At 37.3% G+C, this 22436-nt stretch overlaps 1 protein-coding gene across 3 annotated transcripts in view; it reads left to right on the top strand.

The window, feature by feature from the left end:
• The window catches only part of TBC1D9 (TBC1 domain family member 9), a 46106-nt gene that overhangs the window by 14223 nt on the left and 9447 nt on the right, over positions 1-22436 (top strand). For all 3 annotated transcript variants that reach the window (XM_057385493.1, XM_057385492.1, XM_057385494.1), the window contains exons 3-15: positions 4384-4502; positions 6109-6337; positions 7322-7583; positions 8682-8889; positions 11699-11905; positions 13372-13542; positions 13987-14137; positions 15647-15861; positions 17287-17404; positions 18318-18603; positions 19322-19451; positions 21105-21203; positions 21331-21399. In XM_057385493.1, the coding sequence (XP_057241476.1) occupies positions 4384-4502; positions 6109-6337; positions 7322-7583; positions 8682-8889; positions 11699-11905; positions 13372-13542; positions 13987-14137; positions 15647-15861; positions 17287-17404; positions 18318-18603; positions 19322-19451; positions 21105-21203; positions 21331-21399 (2264 nt within the window). The remainder of the gene's footprint in view (positions 1-4383; positions 4503-6108; positions 6338-7321; positions 7584-8681; positions 8890-11698; positions 11906-13371; positions 13543-13986; positions 14138-15646; positions 15862-17286; positions 17405-18317; positions 18604-19321; positions 19452-21104; positions 21204-21330; positions 21400-22436) is intronic.

Here is a 22436-nt window from a genome sequence, read left to right as displayed (position 1 = left end):
GAATGTAGGGGTGTGTTATGCACAGTGAGTGGAAGCAGAAATGGCCACGGAGCAGGAACAGGAACAGAAACATCGGGTATTTCCCACTCTTTTCTCCCAAAGGTGTTCCCAGACAGCCAGTATCCATTCCTCCTTCTCACATGCTCTTCTCCATGCCCAGGACTCACTCCCACATCCCGTCTAAGTGCAGCATTCCTGGGTGATGGGGCCTCTCTAGAGAGGATGGGGGGAGGAGTACCTCTCTAGAGAGGATGGGGATTAGAGCACTCCTGTTACCCAGGAGTTGCCCAGACAGGGCACCTGGCTTCCCTTTTAATGGTAACAATAAAGTGCAGTCCCAGCACACACCTGAATACTGAATATCAAGCAGTGTGGCATTTCAGTCTCCTCCAGGATAAATACCATCTAGATCCCAGGGATTCCCAACTCCTGGGTGTTTATTTTGAACAGAGTGTGGTCTTTCTAAATATGAGGTACTTAGAAATTCAGCAAGATGGTAGCTAGGTTAGAGTTAACTACAGAAGTGTGTGTTCTTATACAACATCTCTTAAGAGTTTCAGTCTTTAATGCTCCAGCTTTGACAGATTTAGCAGTAAAACTGTTCCTATTTTCATGAATGCAGTGAAAACAATTAAGTTGATAATTTTGTACATCAAATAGGATTTTTGCATGCATCAGATCCTGTAGTAAGTGTGTATTTCTGGGGTCAGGTACCTGTTGCAAGTAGCATAAAGCAGAATGGTTTTGTTTGCTGTCTCTGAAAATAGTGTCTGGAGTTAAATACCRAAGATCCAGGTCATTGGGCTTTGATTGGCCAAGCTTGTCAGGTCASATCCTTGGTTTGATAGTGTTGCTTTTCAGCCTTAGCAAATGGAAACTTTTCAATGCAGCTCCTCCRGCTGAAAACTTTCACCAGCAACAAATTTTTTGGCAACAACCAGAGCTCTGTTCATTTGAAAGAAAATTGCAAGAGACAACAAATGAGAAGTGTGCACATGTCTATCATCTCTTTAATGGCCTGCTAACTTCCACTGTTGCCTTCCAATGTTCTTCTGACCTAATTGTGGCCCTTCATCAGTGCCCAGTCCCCAATAAAATCTGACATTTAGATTATTTGGATGAGTTTTCCTCCAGACAAATACCCTCCTGGGAAGAGATGGAGGAACCGGTGAAGGTTTGCTATAGATATAATAATTTTGGTTCAAAGCAGGTTCTTGGGAGCAWATGATTTGTGTGTCTGACAAAGATGATATCAAAGCTATGTCATCTTCTGAATCCAATAGGAATTTTTTTTTAATATCTTGTGTTAGCACAAGTATTTCTTACTATTTTTAATAGCATCAGACCTGAAAGAAGGCATTGGTTCAAACAATCTTTTCCCCTTCTAGACCTGTTAGTACCAACTCCTTGAAGATTTTAAAATTCATGTAATATAGTTAGCCTTTGGTGACAGCTAATAGTAAAACCAGATATTAATGAAGTTCTCAATATTATGAGGATTGTACCCAAATCTGACTTAACAGTGTGCTTTGTACTGTCATCTACTCTGCTGTGACCATGAGTAATGCATATCAGCTTTCCATGGATCTCAGAAGAGACAGAAAGGTAAAAGTACTTGTCTGTCTGTTTATTTTCATCCAGATGTCAGTGCACAGCAATTAGTAACCACCTCCATCCCATAAACTTGAAAGAGGGCAGCTGAGGACACAAGTTTCCTTACTGTTTACAGACTTGTTTCCAAAGAAAATAATGGATCACAAAGCTCTCAACAAAATAGTGTTTCTTCAAAGACCCTTGTACTGTGCATATATTCAGAAATTATTTTTAAGACTTTGAAAATAGGCCATGTGACTTCTCTTTAGGTTTTTTGGCATGACATCTGTAGATAATGACTGTAGTTTTATACCTACAGTGTGTGTCCTCAAGATAAGCAGGGGCATRAAATGGAAGGCAGAGTTATGAGTTMTGGCCCCAGAAGAAATARATGTACCATAATGTAGAAATTTATGGTGYTGCTGAGCTGTGAGAATTTTGTTCTCTTCTGAGACAGATATTGTGGATTTTATGTRGAAATACAGTACTCTGTCTASAGTTAAGCTAGTATTAAAAAACATGCTCTTCAATTATGAATCTTAGCCCTAATTGAAATTGCTAATGTAGTTAATGTATATATCTGTGMTTTCATTTSRTGGARCATTCCTTGAATTTTTAGTTTCCTAGTACCTGGTTGATGGCTTAGTTGTTTTTGTTAAATTATAAGACTGCATTAGTGTAGTCTTGTCACCTGAGGGGAGTAGTGTGGATCTTACAGGGAGGTAAAATTTTACAGAGAGCAAATAATTTATCTATGCAACCTTGAAGTTAAGCAGCCCAGCGTTCCCTAAGGCTCTGTGCTATGGTTATTTTATGACTTTGCAGCTACAGCAATTCCTTCTGAACTGATCAAGGGTTGTTARAATTATAGAGGTTACTAAGGGCTTTGGCTGCATTTAGCTATGCAACTCTRATTTGTCCTGCATTGTCCCACCTTGTTCCCTAAGGGTAGACTGCTGGTTATTTGGTCCTTGCAATCTCTTATTTTTACAGAAATTTGTCTTTTTCTTCTCTGCCTTCAATAAAGAAATAATTTCCATCTTCAATTAGTAGCTGTAGAGAGTGACTCAAAGAAAGGGATTGTTTCATGGTTTGTTTATGACCTGTGGTCTTGTGAAGTACAAAATTATTACGAGGGTCAAAGTAATCCAAGGGGCTTTGTCTTCTCTAAAATGACTGTTTAGACCTCAGTTTTGTTTATAATTAGATTTGGATGTGAACTTTCTTGGATATTAACTCTGCTGGTCTGGGCCATATGAGAATTCTTGCTGGTAAATCTGAAGCCTTGGAGAGGAGTCTTATKAACAGCCAGTTCAATGCAGTGCTGGGTTAAAGGTGTCACAGCTCTGAGTTCTGTCTGTTGAATTATACCAGAGAGCTGTTATTGGTAACCTTTCAGGAAGAATTGTAAGCATATTATTGGTCTAGGAATGTAAAATGTTGTACACAATCAGCCTTTCATATTGTAATAGCCTTTGCTGTGCCACGTGCCAGTGCCTCCCCACCCCCAGTCTAATAGTGCTCAGTTTAAGGGGAAAATGGTGGTATATGTAAGCTCTGTTTGGAAATTAACAACTTTTTTAGATCCTTCTCCACCTATAAAATCAGTCATTCTTACAGTGGCTTTGTATGTTTTCAAGCATAGAATGCTGTAGAGTTTTTGCAGTAATAGTAATTATAAACATTTTTATGCAAGTTTGTTGCTATGTTGTAGCTATTTTCATTTTTATTTCCTGCCAGTCTTGAGGGCTCTGTGTTCCAAAATGCAGTGGTTTAACTGTTAAATTAAATTTTTTCCTCTTCCCTGGGAGTCAGAGGTACTGCTTAATTTGCCTAAAAGGCCAATTTTGGCAAAATGGTGAATACTTTTAATATGCTAAGACAGGCAAAAACTTTCCAGTAACAGAGATAAAATAACAGAGATAAAATAAAATTTAAATGTAGTTTAAAACATTGCAAAAAAAAAAAATGGATATGTTAGTTCTAAGTGAACAAAACAAAGAGAAAGACCTAGCCTAGGATGGTGAATTGTTGAGAACTGGGGTGTAGGTTTTGGGCTGATTGCATGATCTGCTGTGGGAGAGACTGAGAGAATAAATAATAAGATAATGGAGACAAAAAGAAGTGGGGAAAAAAGAGATGGGTTGTTATGAGTTGAGAATAATAAACCAAAGCAGTTCCATAAGATGTGATGAAAAATAATTGATGAACTTCAAACCAGAAAGAGACAGTTTTAAGAAACAGTTGATCATGATAGTGTGTCTGCACTGCTTGTCACTGCTCTTACAAGCTAAGCAATTTTTCTGATGACAGTCTAGTTTTATATACATAGCTTATGCATTTCATCATTGATTTTTACARTAGTATAGAAGACAACAAGAAATAAAACAGTGTTCAGACCACCTCCTGAGTTCCAGAAAGGTCTGGTTACATCCAGTAGTTTTAAGGAGAAGCAGCAGTGGTGATCATTTGTGGTTCTGAAATATTGATTACACGTGGAGACTGTTCTGCAACATGATTTTATGTATCCATACTACACCCAGAATTGTGAAATGCCCCTGGAAGTTGCAAAGAATGTTGCATTCTGTTGCCCTCATTGGACTTCTTAAATTAAATACAATGGGAAAAATTTTGGAATTTCCAGCARGACAGCATCTAGTGAAATATTATATCTCCAGTTACTGGCAAGTTTTCTTAGAGGCTGGGTTTTTTAATAATTAAAAGAACATTGACACTGGTGAGTTATTTCTTTTGTGATTTTTGGTTTGGTTTTTTTTTTTTTTGATATAGGTTGCTCGAGGAAGGARATCACTGAACACTGGGAATGGCTGGAACAGAATTTGTTGCAAACTCTTTCAATCTTTGAAAATGAGAAYGACATAAATACATTTGTCAGAGGAAAAATACAGGTAGTGTTTATATTACTGTAAATGTTGTTAAATATGACTGTGGAAGGAAAATGCATGTGAATTTGAAACAAATTGGAATTGGTAGTCCCCAGGCTGCTCTGTCTTTTTGAAGGAATACCAGAGGCTAAATAGCAACATGTGTACAAAAATGAGGGAAACTGGGATTAGTGCACAGTGTGATTTTTTAAAAAAACCTGTATGAATATATAGGCAGGGCTTCAAGCATTGTAAGTTCTAAAATTAATTGTACTGCTGACTATCTTAAACTTTGACAGTTGTCTGTGCAGCTATTTTTCCAGTTCAAATCTTGATTTTAATTTTTAATGCGCTCATAATGTCTCCTTCCTCTCTTCTGTGTAGTTAAATCCTGTAATATTGGCATTTACACTTCATATAGGTGTTAGGGGTTGCTGGTTCATTGATTTGYTTGCTTGGTGGGAAGTGGGGGGTGTTGGTTTTCTCAAAATTTTTATTTCTTTATAGGACAGATAATGGCTATACTGGTAAAAAATACTTTTTCTGTACTAAGAATTATGTAAAAATAAATACCTTGGCAAAAGATTGATTGTAAGCAAAATTACCATATTTACTGGATGTGTATTCAAAGCATTGGCTTTGTCCAACTCCTCTTTTAACATTTCTTATAGTAAATCAGCTCTCTTAAGAACCCCTCAGTTCAAAATTGTGTTTTACCACTGAATCAGGTATGAGGGCTATAGATGGTCATGGAAATACCTTATATGTGAAGGTATCTGTGTTTTGAAATATAATCCTTTAAGGACATGGTCACTTCTTGGAGTTGGGCAAATACTGAATGTGAACAATGGTTCTCTGTCTTATACTCTGCTCTTCGTGTAAATATGGAGCAAGATGAAGGCAAAAAGACACTTTCCCCTTTATAACTTTAATATAAAAGACAATACAAGTGATTGTAAAGAAGACTAGGAAAATCAGTGAATAAAGCAGAGATTTGGTATAGAACAGAAGGAACCATAGTCTTTGAGTTATCAAAAACCAGTTTTTTACCTGTTGCCACTTCAGATTTCAGGAAKGTCATCTGCACCTGAAAGTGGGAATGTTTTTTCCATCCTATGAATGAATCTAATAGAAGATTTTTTTTCCTTCTTTTTTTCCCTGCTTTTGCTCTTTTACCTTTGCTCAAGGTCCAGTAATAGGGGTCATAGAAGTAATTTCATATTTTTCCTAATGAACAACAGTTCCTTTCTCTCTTTTACTTYTTTCCTTTCTTTAAGAAAAATTTCATGAGAAATCCTGTCCCTTTCTCCCGAGAGAGCATATTTAAATAAAAGAGCAAAATACTACAGATCATAGGTGCTTCACAGAGCTTTTAATAATTTAAAACAAGGTACCGACAAGTAATTGGTGTTTGGTTGCTTTTGACATAGGCATGGTAGGGAGGAAGTAATCAGAAAGAAAGCTGTGAACAAAGGAAACTGCCATCTGAGCCCAATAAGAGCTCACTGAAGGACTTCTTGGCATTGCAATAACCATTGTGGCCTGTAGCCAGGAGAGCAGTGGGAATTAGGGAATTATCTGATAGCCCATGGTCACTAACAGGATGTGTCCTTCTTTCATTCCCTACCAGGGCATCATTGCTGAGTACAACAAAATCAATGGCATCAAAGAGGATGACGACACAGAAAAATTCAAGGAAGCCATAGTGAAATTTCACAAGCTATTTGGGATGCCAGAAGAAGAGAAATTAGTGAACTACTACTCCTGCAGTTACTGGAAGGGGAAGGTTCCCCGTCAGGGCTGGGTGTATCTCAGCATTAATCACCTTTGCTTTTACTCTTTCCTTATGGGCAGGGAAGGTATGTTTTCACTGGAATGGTAATTTGCACATCTAAAAAATGTTAGGAAATCTCCTGTAGCTGTCACTGTTCATGTATCAATCGTTTAGGGTATAAAGACCCTGCTTAGGAAAAGAGAAGCAGGGAGCAATACCCTGATTTATTACGCTGCTTAACTGTGTGCTTGTTCCCTTGTTTGATTTGTCTTTCTCAAAATAGTTCTCTGTACAATAGTACCTGGCATTGTCTAGAGACACAGTTCACCTGAGGGACTATGCCCAAAAGGGAATAGGGACAATATCACACTGGTTCTGGCTCCTTCTGCCCCTGCACAATCCTCCAGTACTACTCTGGCAGACTTTCCAAMYTTAAAWGRCAYATCTACATTTGTACAGTGCCAGAAYATCAGAAAGGTCTCAGAGGAGAGCCAGAATAAAGAGCTGCATAGTGTGGATGAACCAGTCTGCTCTGCAGGGAGCTAATGCAAAGCAGGGTGGAGGTGAACAGTTCAGCAGTATTTGGTTATGGGCAATGGATCAGTCCTGGGATTTAGCTCCTGCTTTAAGGACATCACTTGTATTGGTGTTGGAAAAAAAGCAAAGGATCTGCCATGGCTGTAGTATTTGAAACTTTTTACTCTGTAAAAATTACACAAGCCTGTCTGATGTGTTTAGACTGTGTGTCTTTGCTTCCATAGGAAAAGAGGACATCAGAGTCTGAGCAAGTGCAGTGACAATGATAAGTCACATTAGCTCACCTARCTTTGTAATGCTTGTGTGGTGTTCTGTAAATGAAGTAAATGATATTTAAACTCTTTTATCTGCTGTTTGTCACGTGRCAGTGGTTTGTTTGTACAAACTGCATCTATTTATGCTGTGCTCCCAGCTTTTCAAGATGCAAGAAAGTCAGCTGAATGCATTTTATAGGAAGAAGAGGGAAGCTAAAAGCTCCTGAATATGCTCATTTTTATACTGAATCTTGTTTTTTTTGTTTGCTTCTGTTCAGCAAARTTAGTTATCCGCTGGGTTGATATCACTCAACTTGAGAAGAATGCTACACTGCTCTTTCCTGATATGATCAAAGTGAGCACAAGGTCAAGTGAACATTTYTTTTCAGTGTTCCTTAATATCAGTGAGACATTTAAATTAATGGAGCAGCTTGCCAATATAGCTATGCGACAGCTTTTGGACAATGAAGGATTTGAACAAGACAGATCATTACCCAAACTGAAAAAGAAATCCCCAAAAAAAGTATCTGCTCTAAAACGGTAGGTAGCACTGGCTCTTACACTTTTGCTCCTCCTTAGTCCTTTTACTTGCAGGGTTTTGTCTGAAAGTTTTCTAATGTTGCTGCCATTTACTGTAACTCCAAACGAAATGATTGATTCAAGCAGTGAAAAAATGTGAATAATTATTTAAATATTATTACTTGGTGTCTTGTTGAAATAGGAAAGCAAAAACACTTGAATACAAACATGTTGCAAAAATAAACTTACTTGAGCCAAATGCTCATTTATTCAGAAGCTCTTTAGTGAATCTCCTGATGCTGGCTGCATCTGTTGAAAGGCCATTTTATGTCAGTAGGGGAAGGTAATAAAGTGATTTATTTGTTATTAAAAAATGTGCCTAACATTCATACTTGGTCTTATCACTGGAACTGAGAAATGGTTCTATATTATTAATTCTATCTTAATTTAGGTAATAACGAAACAAAAGTTGACATAATTTTTCATCCCTTAGAATTTTATTTGGAAAATATTTCTACTTCTTTTATATCATACTTCAGCTTGTTAGTTTCTTTTTCATTTTCTCTTTATCTGTTGTTCATGTTAGTGGACCATACAGAATTATAGCCAGTGCTTGTTTATATTTCTCGTTACTTAGTGGCATCTGACATGCATTTTATCACTTTTGTTTCTCCTTACTGAGTGTTTTGTACTAAATGCATTATCAAGACTAAGTCTTGAAATTGTTAACAAACTCTAACCCTAAGGATTCCATTGTGTTTATAAATAATCCTCGTGTTAATAAAGAACCATTTTTATCAGTATTAGCAAAAATGGATTCACTTTGTATATCCTCAGAAATTAGGGCTGGATATTAGGATTACTCAGTGTTTCCTCTCTGAGAAGTCAGGATGAATATCAAAGCCATTAATGGCAGATTTTTTTTTGCATAGTTTTAGAGCCTTTGGAAAGTGAAGACKATGTTTCCCCTGTATTCAAACTGTTTGCACCTTTTTGCCCTACTCTCCTTGCTTACCTGAGTTACATTTTGCAGGTAGCTTGCAATGATTTCTATTAAATGTATCTTAAAATATATTAACTATTTCTTAAAACRAGAAAATCTTTCTGTGGGTTTTTTAGGGATCTTGATGCCAGAGCAAAGAGCGAGAGATACCGTGCATTGTTCCGACTTCCCAAGGATGAGAAATTAGATGGACACACAGACTGTACTCTTTGGACTCCRTTCAACAAAATGCATATTTTGGGTCAGATGTTTGTTTCTACAAACTACATTTGCTTTACTAGTAAAGAAGAGAACCTGTGCAGCCTTATTATCCCTCTTCGAGAGGTAAATATTTGTATTTTTAAATTTGTAGGACAGGTAATAAAGCAATATTTTATTGGATATTTCAGCCTAGATTTGATGAATTTTGGTGGGGATTTTTAAATTATTATTATTAATTTTTGTTTTGTTTGTTGATTTTTTTAGAGAAAAAACTCTTCATCCTTTTAATCTCATGAGCATGCTATTCTTATGTGTTCTAAGTAATATTTAATGACTGTGTRTCTTAGTTCACAGTACCTACTACTAAAATTCACATGGAGTTTTTTCCATCAGTTTTCATAACCCTTGTGAGTTCTTCCTCTCTCATAACTTGTATTCCGGTTTATAKCCCAATTTTACATTTTTTGTGCCTCATAGGGAGGGATTGAAGGTGATACTTCCTAGACTGATGAGTGGAGATTCTGTTAAATGATCTGTCAGATAAGACTTGCTTTTTTCAGTTGTAAAATAATTCATAATCTCAAAGTTTCAAATTTCCTCTTCACACAGAATTGCAATTGTTTATTCTTGTACGGGGAAAATATTTTGTCAGCATTTTTCACATTGGTGCGTTTCCCTTTTTAAAGGTGGTTTCTTAAAGCAGGTGTTCAGTAAGATTGAGTTTGTTTGATGCAATAAAWAATAATTATGTTGGGGAGGCTTTTCATGGCTGGCTTGATTTGTGGGTTAATAGAAAATTGTGTAAAGTGAGTTTTGGAAGTAGTAGGTAGGTTACAAAGCTGATGTAACCAAGGGCAGTTTGGCTTGACTGAATAACCATGGAATACTTCAAGGCACTGTTTTCCCCCACAAATCATTAAGAACAAAACAGTACTTGTTCAGAAACTTCAAAACACAACTTCTCTGCAGCATGTTGCAATGACTTTGGTTATTTGGCATGAGACATTCAATTAWGGTTGCACTGTTGTCTGGAAGTCAAAGGGAACAGCAGTCCTGCAAGTGAAGTGGTGGAGGAGCAGAGCAAAGTCTTCATTTAACAGGACCTCTTTTCCTGGRTGCAGATTCAGCAGCTGCTTTTGATAACCACAGCCACAGCAGCACGGGATTCAGAGCAGCACTAAAGCTTTAAGAGAAAGGAGTAGCTGAAGGAATAAGTTCTTCTGTGAGAACACCTTTAAATCGCAGCACCAGCAAGGAGAACAGTAAACCAGGGGGTAGTGCAAATCCTCAGAACAACTGATCAGTACCATTAGTAATTAAAGGAAAGCTTTCTATTGAATTAAAGCTTTGAGTTAGACCCTTAGTTAATTCCAGTATTCTCTGATATCCTGGAGGTGTTACAACAGATGAGACAATAGCAAAGCATTTATTCAGAAATTATGATGGGGAAAGATGTTTTTCAGTGGCTGACTGTGCTGCTCATTGCACCCACAGCAGGTGCTCTCTCCAAGCAAAGCACTTCAGATGTGTGTGTGTGTCTGTTGAATAGAAAATAGGTGGGTATCAGCTCTCATTATAGCAGAGCTATAATTAACCTTGCTTTAATAGTGTCCTGTGCCTTTAGAACTTGTCTATCTTTTGTGCTGACTGCACTCAGGTTTTAAGTGGAACAGAAAACATAGAGAACACTATTAAGCTAATTTCAATATGCTGTTAGTAAAGTCCTTTAAGTTAACAAATAACCAGTAGATTTGTAGTTAATACAAAAATAAAAGGAAGTGAGGAGAACAGAGAAGTGGTTTAGCACCTGAGCGGTGCACTGCAGTCTTTAAATCTTCAAAGAAAATGTGTGAAGAATGGTTACCCTATCCATTTAGCTAGAGAGCTAATAATATTATAGCRCTCATATCTTACCATTAATTTCTGTTTTTAAAAGGATTAAAGGAGAAAAAGTAAATGTCCTACTAAAATTAAAYGTGCCACTTTCTGTTCTGAACGCAGTCAGTCAGTTTTCATTGCCCGAGAAATCATCTAAAAGTTGTAAAGCAGTGGTTAAAAGCATTTGCAATTGTGATTTGTGTTTTGTTCAGTGCATGAACTGCACAAACTTCAAGGATTGATTTGTTTTAAAGGCTAATAGYTGGTAATGTTTAGAACACACAACAATTCATCAACGATATATGACTTAGCCCTGAGATTGCTTTGTGTGCTGTACTGAAACCTCAGGGAACTGTTCACTGTGCTCCRTAGATTGTGGTGTGAGTGCTGTTTACAGGTTGGAGTTCACTTAGATTAGTGACCACTTCCCTAACAACTGAAGGTCAAACAGAAGCCTGCACCTCACAGGGTTAGATGTTTGTAAGGGTTTTCCTTTRTAAGGGAAGACATGGGGTTATTTCCCTTTGTTGCAAGTTTCTTTGTACTGTGAAAATGCCATTAAAATAACATTATGCAACTGTTATCACTGTATGCAACTATAATATAGTCGTACAGGAGTGTCATCTCAAAAATGGTTTATTCACATGTATTGGCAGTAAAAGGTAAGCAAAAGTTTCTGTGGATTCAGCCTGTGCTGATGTTGGGAAGCAGGAGAGGGATGTGGAAATCCTACAAAAAAGCTGATAGATTTGTGTCCCACAGATGAAATTTTGTTTTACTGGTTCTTTTAAAATGCAGTCTGAGGAAAATGAACTAAGTAGTACAGGGGAGTTTTGCTGGAGAATRTACTGAAGCCAGTTGTTTGAGGGGTGACAGCCTTCATCTTTCAGACTTGTAAGTCCCTGTATGTAAACYGTGTTTTCTGGCAGAGGGGTATCCACAGTAATTTGATATAGGACAGAATGAACACGGGTTTATTGTATTGTCATGGTTTCTTTGACCGAGCAGCTTGATTAACTGACAATCTGAAGCTGTAGCAACTGTTTCTCCCCAGGTGACAATAGTGGAAAAGGCAGACAGCTCTAGTGTGCTGCCCAGCCCACTGTCAATCAGCACGAAAAACAGAATGACGTTCCTCTTTGCCAACTTGAAAGACAGAGACTTTCTTGTACAGAGGATCTCAGACTTTCTGCAACAAACCACTTCAAAAATATACTTGGATAAAAATATTTCTGGAAGCTATATCAGCTCAGATGATGAGGTATGTGGAGGAATMATTTACTAGAAGAAGAGGATTTTAACTGGTGTGAGGAAAGAGGAACCAGGAAACACCTTTAAGTTTTTGTTAAGCCAAACCTCTGTGCACAGAAATTTGTGTTAATGCCTTTGAGCTGAAGTGTTAAAATTTGTCAATTAGGATATCTATCTTTTTCATGTTAAACCTAAGAGAAATCATCTGAGGAAAAGCTGAGGAAAAGCTACTCTAATTCTTGCTGCCACATTCTGAAATTATAATGTATCTTGTTGGAAAGTGTCATAATTAATGATTAATGGAATAATACTTTTAGTATATATTAACTTCTGCAAATCAAATGTAATTCTGGAATTTTAATAATTTGGATAAATTATCAGTTGGTATGAAACTCTTTTTATTCAAGACTTTAGCTGCTAAATCCCATCGTTTGATCCTTCTGAAAACAATGTCTGAGCTGAGCAAGTTTGCATGTGCACTCCTAGTGAATTTTGGAACATTTAAGGTAACAGAAAAAGAACAGCCCAGTCTTGGACATCAAATGACCCTGTTTGGAGCCAACCTTCTTTTTAATGTGTGCAAAGTAAATGGTTTTTAGAAGATGTGATTAGATACACTTTCCTGGGCACTTGGAATGTCAAGCCTTCTGCTGAATTCCAGCTTTTATGTATGAAATTCACATGCTGCATATAACAACCTCAACCTTTGTTAAACCCATCTGAGCTTAGTAGTTCACATCTCAAAGTAGAAGAGGCTTTTGTAGTATATAATTTTGGTTCTATATAGGCAGATCTCCACAGATATTCCAAGTCTGTACTAACCCATACCTTAGTTGTGTCCTGAGTAGGCCTACCATGTTTGCCATGTGTGTCTTAAAATAAATTTTTTTGCTTGCTTTGTTGATGGTGAGGTATAATTCCTGTGTTGTTGTATGCCAGGGSACACAGGCATGTACAGTGCTGGAACTTCTGCCCTAAATGGATCTAAGTATTCTACCTACTGAATTAAAAACACAAATTAATAATTGCAAGCATTTGYTACGTTTTGTAATATAACTACGTATCTAATATGCATTGCAATTTCGGGCATTTGGTGTAAACTGTTCTTTGAGATTTTACTGTAATTCAGTTTCAAAGCTGTTTGAGAAGTCAGAAAATCCTTTTTCTTCAAAGTACTTTTCTTCCAAATCACAGTCTAATGGTCATATGATGTTGACAGACCAAGGGAGCTGGCTGAGTTGCCCAGGGCTACTTKTGGTTAATGTTACCTCAGCAGTTCTAGTTCTAGAATTTGGTTGTGTTTCAGGAGAGCTATTGAGAAACTTGAAAGTATTTCATTATTCTGTACAGGTTTAATTTCCGCTGCCATATGTTTTGTTAACTGTTAGCATGTATAAATTTCGAAGTAAAATTAGATAGAAAGTCCAGACTCTGTCTCATCTTCATGCCTGTATTGTTTGTGACTACTTTCTACAGGTGTTTACAAGGTCAAGTAGTTTAATTTCTGCCAGCCCTCACAAAAGCCTGAGCTCAGAGTCGGAGGGAGAGCGACAGTTCAACCTCAATGACAATGGCATTCCAACAGCAACTCAAGCTTTAATGACAATGTATCGGCGCAGGTCACCCGAGGAGTTCAACCCTAAGCTGGTAAAATACACCTCTGAGAGATCCACTTGACTGAAAATGCTGTTAAATTATGTTTCCTTTAAAACCAGTGGTTATGACCCAGAAAAGTTTCGTTCTGCCAGACAGTTAAGATGAGGCAGTATTGTTCACAGAAGGAAAGGGTTGAACATGTTCTTGTTTTACCAATACAAATAACTTCACTAGATAAAAGCAAAGTTGGATGTAAATCAAGGAGAGGTTGTATTCTTGCTCTTAAGTATWACTGCTTAACAGCAAAGACTACTGGCACAGAAACTAGGAAATGTGAGGAGGCAGCCCATTAAGGAGGTAACTGGACTGTAGCCAAGTTATTTCTTGCTCACTTAGAGTTAGAACACTGCAGACATTTTAGCACTCAARATTTTAGTGGGTCAGAGTGTTAGAAAAAGAAGCTGCACCTTCATGCCTGCCTTTCTTTGCTTTCAGGCCAAGGAGTTCCTGAAGGARCAGGCCTGGAAGATTCACTTTGCTGAATATGGCCAAGGGGTCTGTATGTATCGTACAGARAAAACCAGAGACCTCGTCCTAAAGGGCATTCCAGAAAGCATGAGAGGGGAGCTGTGGCTGCTCTTCTCAGGTAGGTTTTCATTTGAATGTGTCTGTGGGATGTAAGCAAAAGCATGAGGGAAGAAAGGATTTGAAAGATGATTAAAGGTGCAGATAATAAATAAGTGTCTGAAAACATTTGGAGTAAGGAAGGCTGTGATTGTTAGCAGGCACCAGACAGGTTTAGATGACATTTCTGTTCAGACCAGCAAAACCCTTTCTCAAACAGGCTCACATAATTAAGGAAGAATACGAAAAAAGCAGAATGCACACTCAGTTACCAGAAGCCAGCAGTGTTGGGGCCTTCCAGATGTTCAGTAACCACCAGCAAGCCTAATTCCCATTTATTTAATGATTTCTGAATCCAGTTAAACTTTTGTGCTTCAAAGGAAGTTGTTGCAAGAAATTCCAAAGTTTARGCATGTTGCATGAAACCACTATCTTTTTTTTGTTAATAATAAAAAATGCTACTTTAACATTTTATTAGGCGCTCCCATTATGTGAAAAATGGTAAGAAAATATTTGTCTGTGATTCTGTGCCATAAAGTATTCTCTAGATCTGTGTCCTCTTAGGGTTTTTTCTYGAAGTTGAGGAATTTTATTAATTTTATTGTTAGTTATYTGGAAATCAATCYTACCTCAGGCTTTCTTCATAAGCTYMTCACCATATACCTTCTTYAGCTCTACCCTCCCCAAGATAGTTACCACAACTGCCCACACCATTCAGGACAGGAGTACACCTGGGCCTTTATCTGATGCCCTAATGATACTTTCAAGTTTGTTTCCTATTTTTCCCCTAGTAATACAAAGTCATACACATCTTCTCTTTGCTGCTGGGCAKGAAAGAAATGTTTTCAGAAAACACACACCAGAATGCACAGCTCTCTTTTGTGTCCTATTAACTAGTTTGGACCAATTTTCATGGTGTACCTATAACTTATATTTTCCATGTGCATTACTTTGTACTACTGACACTTGATTTTGGTTTCCAGAGAARTTGTAAAGTCAGTAGTGCAATCTCATAGCAGCTCTGTGAGCATGAAGTGGGATCCCTAAGGCTGAGTGCCCTGCCCAAGATGACAGAGTCATTTTCAAAAGTAGGAATAGAGCTCATGAGTTTCTGCCTCTTGCTTTTGGCTGACATATCATATTTTCTACWACCAAGCATTAATCTACTCTCTCCTCAGGGCAAGTAGCTTTCTCAGAGACAAGTTTTGAGTTATTTAGGATAACCAAACCCACAACCAGCTGCAGAGGGAGCTCATGATACCATGTGACTGCRCAGCTGTTTTTTTCTTCATGCCTCCTTTTTTGTTCTGGATGAGAGATTTTAACCTCATTATAAAAATGCCTGWAGAGAAGACAGGAAGAACTGATAATTGCCTAATCACATGCTTTTATTTTTTAATTTTTTTTGTAATCACCTCTACAGAAAGAATATTTCAAATACATTCTGGATGAAAGAGTAGCAGATTTGGGATGTTGTATCTGCTAACCCTTCCTTTTCCTCTTGGTGTTAATACTCTTCTCCCTCTCCTAGGAGCCATTAATGAAATGGCCACTCATCCTGGTTATTATGAGGACCTAGTGGAGAAATCGATGGGAAAATACAATCTTGCTACAGAAGAGATAGAGAGGGATCTGCACCGCTCCCTTCCTGAACACCCTGCATTCCAGAATGAGATGGGCATTGCTGCTCTAAGGAGAGTCTTGACAGCTTATGCTTTCAGAAATCCAAACATAGGATATTGCCAGGTAACTGAAATAGCCTGCAATCCGTCATTTTCTGGAATTCCAGTTCTTTCCTTGCAGTCCTGTTTCTTCAGTCATGCATATAAATGTTTGGCTGTGTGAAGTGCTGTGAGGTGTGGCTGGTGCTGTGAGCTCACACCTCAGTGCTGCAGAGGCAGCAATTCTGAGGCCAGAGGGGCTGTCACACAAGGACCTGCTCTAACAGCATTAGCAGCACATGTTGGGAGATGTTTYCTGTAAGCATATTTTCTGCTCATATATCTAGAACCTGGACAGAAGATAACAGCTTACAGAAAATGACAATTGGACCCTGAAGAAAGGTTCTCTTCAACCAAAAATCCCTTCAAAACCAAAACACTTCGTGTTCAGCCTTAAACATTTATTTATTTTTATCTCTTCATCTTATCATGAACTATTATTCAATGTATTAGTTATAATAACCCTCCAGAACCTCCTTTCCTCTTTTTATGATGCTGTGCAGTCATTCAAAACAAAACTCAAAGAAAGAAAACAACCAATAAACCAAACACTTGGCGAAAAATAAAGCATCCCAAGAGATATCACTGTGAGTCCCAGCCATGTATCTGTAGAGTTAGTGCTGACCCAGGTGCATAGTTTTGAGGTTCTTATGCCTATAATTCAGGTCATTTTAGTTTCTGGTTCTAAATCATTCTTTCTTGCTATATAATTTTGGTTTATCACCTGGCCTTTTTTTTTTTGCCTTCCTACATACTTTTGTAAAGAGGAAACTTGAATTCATTAGTGTTAAGAAGCCTGATTAAAGTTGGATTTTTGAGACTCCTAGATACAACACAAGTAAGTGCAAGCAATTCTAGCAGATACCATCGTAAATTATTTAGTAAGAAGTGCGGTGCTAAGTAATCTCTACAACATTTGTAAAGATTATTTAACAGAGGAGCWGTAGAAAGACACTTCAGTTCTGGTCCCTGAAGCTGTCACAGCAATTAAGARCMTTGAGGWTTGATCCARCTACAGTGAGAATTCAGGAACATCMCTAGTGCTGTGGGAGGTGTTTTGGCTGCACCAGACCCAGATTCCCCAAGAGCACCAAGGGCAAAATATCACTGTTGGTATAACAGGGATGCTTGCAGATCTGAGTCAGGCTTTGATTGGGAAAAACAATCTTGATATCTTAAAAAAAATCTGCAGCACAAAACCAAGCAACCCAAAAAAACCCACCACCCTGCTCTCAATGAAACAACTAAAGAGAAAAACTAAAGTGAAACCTATTAATTTTTTATGATTTGAAGCTTTCTTAAGCCTTTCACTGGGAGAACACTGCTGTTTGTGCAGGGAAGTACATGTATAGTTTGGGATCTGCAGTGAGAGATGTGACTAATTTTGCAGCCACTTTACTGCCCTGGTGTGGTGCTAGATACTGAATAATTGTATTTCCCTTTCTTTTAGGCTATGAATATTGTCACTTCAGTGCTGCTCCTTTATGCAAAAGAGGARGAAGCTTTCTGGCTGCTGGTGGCTCTGTGTGAGCGTATGCTGCCTGACTACTACAACACAAGAGTTGTTGGTATGCTGTGGGGATATTTTTTAAATGACACTATAAAAAATATACAAATTAATTGATGGTATTATACTGAAATAAATACACGGGGAGATGTGTCTATGCTTGCTGATGACAAGGGAGCTTGCTCACAAGAATAAAGACAATTCCCTAAAGAGGTACTGTTACAGTTAATAGTTTATCATTTACTTAGTGTCAGATGGCATTATAAAGTGGGCTTAAGCAAAGCACATTTTTAAGAAGAGAAGGGAGGTTAAAATTCGGATTTTAGATGGCCCAGTTGTCTGATCAAGGTAAGGTGAAAACAGGAGCTTTAGCAGTTTACAGTGGAAGTCTTTGTGCCTTTACATGATTTGAAAGGTCACAGGTATCTGAAAGCTGTTGTTGTCAGTTGAGTTTCCTTGTGCAGGTGGAAGTCAATGACTTCAGTTTATCACAGAAACTGTTTTTGCCTGAGATACTCAGCCTTAGAAATTATTCTTCCTGGCATGGTTAAAACACTGATGCTATGGATAGGAACGTATAACATGAGGTTCTCTTGAAGTAAATCTAAACCCTCACAGTCACCCTGGCCTTGTTCAACAGGTGATGCTGAGGTCTTATTCCAATTAGTATCAGTAATATCAAGCCAGCATTTAATTTCTGCTCTGGTGTTAGACCAAATTGATCCTTTTTAATTTATTATGGAATGTACAATTAAAACAGAAAAAACCTTATTACAGTTCAACTTATATGTACAGCTCAGTAGTGTAATGGAATCTGTTATTTATTTGAAAATGAGAAAATATGCATAAGCACCATGCAAAATATTCTTGGGCTTTTTATTTATATATATAGAATATACRGAGGGTTTTTTCTCTTCTAAATGGCAGTGTGTCAGTTGCTCCTGAATTTGTTCAACCCTGCTTGTCTTCAACAGGAGCATTGGTGGATCARGGTGTCTTCGAAGAGTTGGCTCGTGACTACATTCCACAGCTTTATGACTGCATGCAGGACTTGGGTGTGATCTCCACCATCTCCCTGTCCTGGTTCCTCACTCTTTTCCTCAGTGTAATGCCATTTGAAAGTGCAGTGGTGGTTGTGGATTGTTTCTTCTGTGAAGGAATAAAGGTGATATTTCAATTGGCACTTGCTGTCCTCGAAGCTAATGTAGACAAGCTGCTTAACTGTAAAGATGATGGAGAAGCCATGACAGTCTTGGGAAGGTATTATAGAAAATTAAGTGTCTTCTTGTCATTTTYCTCTTTGCTTGCATTTCTGATTTGTGTTCTGTGTTCAAATACTAAATTAAACACTTTTACGTGCTTATAATCCCATCTATGTCAGGTACTCCTTATATTATCTTRAAATAATGCTAAGTTACCAACAAGATATAAATTTTCCTTTCAAGACATTCAAATAAGCTTCCAAAACCTGGTTATAGAAATTTAATTTGATTCATTATTTTTGTGGATTGCATGAGTTTTTGTACTTCAGCCTGCTACCTTTCAAAGGTTACTAAGAAAAAGACTTGATGTCAAGGAAAATCGTTTGGGGAATAGATTAAGGTAGAACTCAGAAGAATTAAGTAGGATCTTGAACAAATAGATTTCAGTGAAACAGGAGSATGATAGAGTTGCTGGAGTCATTTAACAGGAATTAATACTGCTTAGTGTAACTTCTGATTTCCTTTTGTTAGGTAGTGGTGTTTAGTTTTCAAGATGGTACTCAAACTTTGAATTTTTTTTCCATAATAGTATTTTTTTTTCAATAATAATAAATAATCAATTTCAGTAGTTACAACCTTACTCTTCCTGGAGCATGGCTGGATCATTTTTACATGTAATAATCAATATGTAACCCTTATGSTGTTAACGCTCAGAAGGGAGGGGGTGCAAATTTCTCTTGGGTTTCTTATTTGTTTATTTTTTTTTTCCCCACCAGATATTTGGACAGTGTAACTAATAAGGACAGCACTCTTCCTCCCATTCCTCATCTTCACTCCYTGCTCAGTGATGATGTAGAGCCGTATCCTGAGGTGGATATCTTCAGACTGATCAGGTCTTCCTATGAGGTAGGGTGAGATTTCTTAACAGGAACTTGCCAACACACATGACTTCTGCTTCACAGAGGAGTTTGATACTCTGTAGTTTGGCTTTGCTTGAAAYGGAAAAAGCATAAAAGAAATGCAGACTGATGTCAGGAGACTGGAATGGGGCAAGGAAGGRGAGCTWGACTGTCTTCTTCTTTAAACCAAARYTTTTAATWGGAGYTGTWTYATAGAGAAGTCTGAGGCCCCAAAGGAGAGCAGCCCACGGCCAAAAAGTGATTTACAAACAAAAAGGCTGAACTTGTAATTTGGAAAATGTTAATTCTCATTTAAACTTTCTTGTGCTGTTCCAAACTGAAATAGTAGTGAAATCTGTATGATTTCAGAAGACCTTTCTATCATCAGTGGAAATTTGTTTTTGATGCAGTTGTGACATAGAACAGGTGACACCTTTCCAACAACCCCATGTACAGCTTGAAAGTTGGTATAGGCAGGGTAATCATCTGCAGCCTTCCTTCTTTGTAGGCTGCATGAGTTTAGTTTAATGAATGTGAACAGACCTTTTTATTTGGCTGTCAGATCAGTGAATAAACTCTGATTACTGGAATAGGTGTGGCATCAGAGCTACAAAAGACCTGTCTTTTCRAGGTTTTATGACCTCTGTGATGCTTGATATTGATGAATGTTTGTCTACATGCTGYTTTTATCAAAAGACTTCTTTATTTGCAAAATGTTTACAAATACGTGAAGCATCTTTTTATTCCCAAGGTACATGGTAAAGGTGAACACCTTTATAGATAAATGCAGCTTTAGCATTAATTTCTTCTTACAAGAAAGTGCCAGCAAATTATGACCTGCTTACATAGATGCTCTTGCACTGGAAATATAAATCCATCCTGCATGGATGTGTGTTCTGCCACCCCTTTATAGCTTTACTTGTGGGGTAGTTGATGTCTGGCATTACTGCTTCTGCTGATTGTCTGTGCATTCAAGTGGSTTTTGGACAGCAAGAAACTTCTGCTTATAATACTTCTACAGAAATGAATCTTAGGGATTAGGCATTCCTCTGCATATGAAAACATGGAATATTATTCCTAATAGGTTTTCCCCCTAGGGTGCTTCTGTAGCATATGCAGGAGCGCCCTGACACTGTTACGTGCGTTGTCAAAAAACTTCTGAAAATAAGACTTGGGTATTCAAGAGAATATTTTCCTAGTGGAAATTGCATTCTTGTTACTTGGTTTCAGATCCTTGGAAGGGAAGGACTGCTCTATTGTCTTGGCCATTAGAGATCCAGTCAGTTTAATATCCTATTTCTGTTGTGGTTATGAGACATTCCAGGACAAGCTGAAATAAAACTCTGCAGGAGTCATGAAATGATCTATTCATAGAGATTTGCCAAGCCAGAAATTKATAACTACTGAAATTACAGTTTGAAATGGGAGAGTTTGAAATTTAATTAAGACCTTTCTAATTAAAATAAGTTCTGGGGAAAAATAAAATCTAGTGATATATTCCTAAAGTCTTTGTAACTTTGTAATGTGTTAGAAAAATGCTCTAACAGCAATTCCATTTGTGGTCCATCACATAAATTAATTTCTCAAATACATTAAAGGCAAGCTAAATATTCTGAATATTAATACACAGACAATCATGTACTATTTTCTGTCTTTCAAGAAATTTGGAAGTATCCGGGCAGATTTAATTGAACAGATGAGGTTCAAACAAAGACTGAAAGTCATCCAAACCCTYGAAGATACTACAAAGCGCAATGTGGTAAGTACTGAAATAATGTTCTTTGCAAATAATAAGTTTCTGAAATAATAAATTTCTGAAATTTAAATTATCTTTTCAGTGAGATGTGGATTTCAAACCTGTAACTGTTAATGTTGTGTTTCCAAAGGTACGAACTATTGTGACAGAGACTTCTTTTACTATYGATGAACTGGAGGAACTATATGCTCTTTTCAAGGTAAAGCTAAGTGAAGATAAGATCATGTGCCTCCAGGAAGTGTAAATGTTCATTTTTTGATGGGGAACTTGGTCTTTTCTAAGCACCAGGTCAACTCTGTCAGTTATTATTGGCTATCTTGATACAAACTTCAATTAGCTGCTATATTATTGGTATACAAAAAAAATAAAAACTCGAACAGTTTTTAAAACATCAGGAAAGGATTAATTCAGTAAATGATTTGTCCATGGAAAAAAAGTATATATTGATGAAAGCTATTAAATGAAAAAATGAAGAGATAGAGGCTTTTAATCGGTCATTGGAAACGAAATGTCTCTCTCTACCTGACCCAAGTTTTGGAATTTATCACAAAAAATACCTTTATTCTGTTGTCCACAGTTAATACTTTCATATCACAATAGCTGATTTTTGCCATTGTTAATGCTTTAATGTATTACATGGGAATTTAGTGTCACAAATGGATGTATCTTTGTAAGTAGGTTGCACAGCAGGGCCACAAATTTAGATCCACAAATTTTAAGGTGAGCATTTAAATGCTTCAGCTTCACCTTCATGCATGCTGTCTTAAAACAAAATACATTCTTTCTCTGTTTTGTTATAAGAGAGTTGGTTTTTTTAATGCGATGAAGCATTTGTTTCCTTTTAATTTCCCATCTGTAATGACAAGTCCAAATTGTCCAAATCCTGCAGTGCCTTCTTTYAGTCTTCTATGAAATCACTGAGACCAAGTCAGACAGTCTTCCGTGGTTGACCACTGTTCAGTGCTGGTATCTTTTTCTCTAACTTTCTGAATTGTTTTGAATTAGATTCTGCTAAAATCAGCTCCAGAAACTCCACTGATTTCATGAAGACTAAAAGAATAGTACATTATTCAGTATTTTTGAGAATCTACAGTGCAACAAAAAATATTTCAAATAAACAGCTATTTTCATATGATTMAAGATTAAATAAAGATTTCATGAGACTTCTGACTTGACTGCATGATGAGGGTGCAGACAGTGACTAAACACAGAGCAAGTCTGTGAAGTCACAGCGCT

This window comes from Malurus melanocephalus, unplaced genomic scaffold (genome assembly GCF_030028575.1).
Source record: "Malurus melanocephalus ecotype Western Australia unplaced genomic scaffold, MMel_1.1 scaffold_833, whole genome shotgun sequence".
Classification (NCBI taxonomy): Eukaryota; Metazoa; Chordata; class Aves; order Passeriformes; family Maluridae; genus Malurus; species Malurus melanocephalus.
Note: the sequence above shows the minus strand (reverse complement) of the source record. Positions and strands in the feature narration are given on the sequence as shown.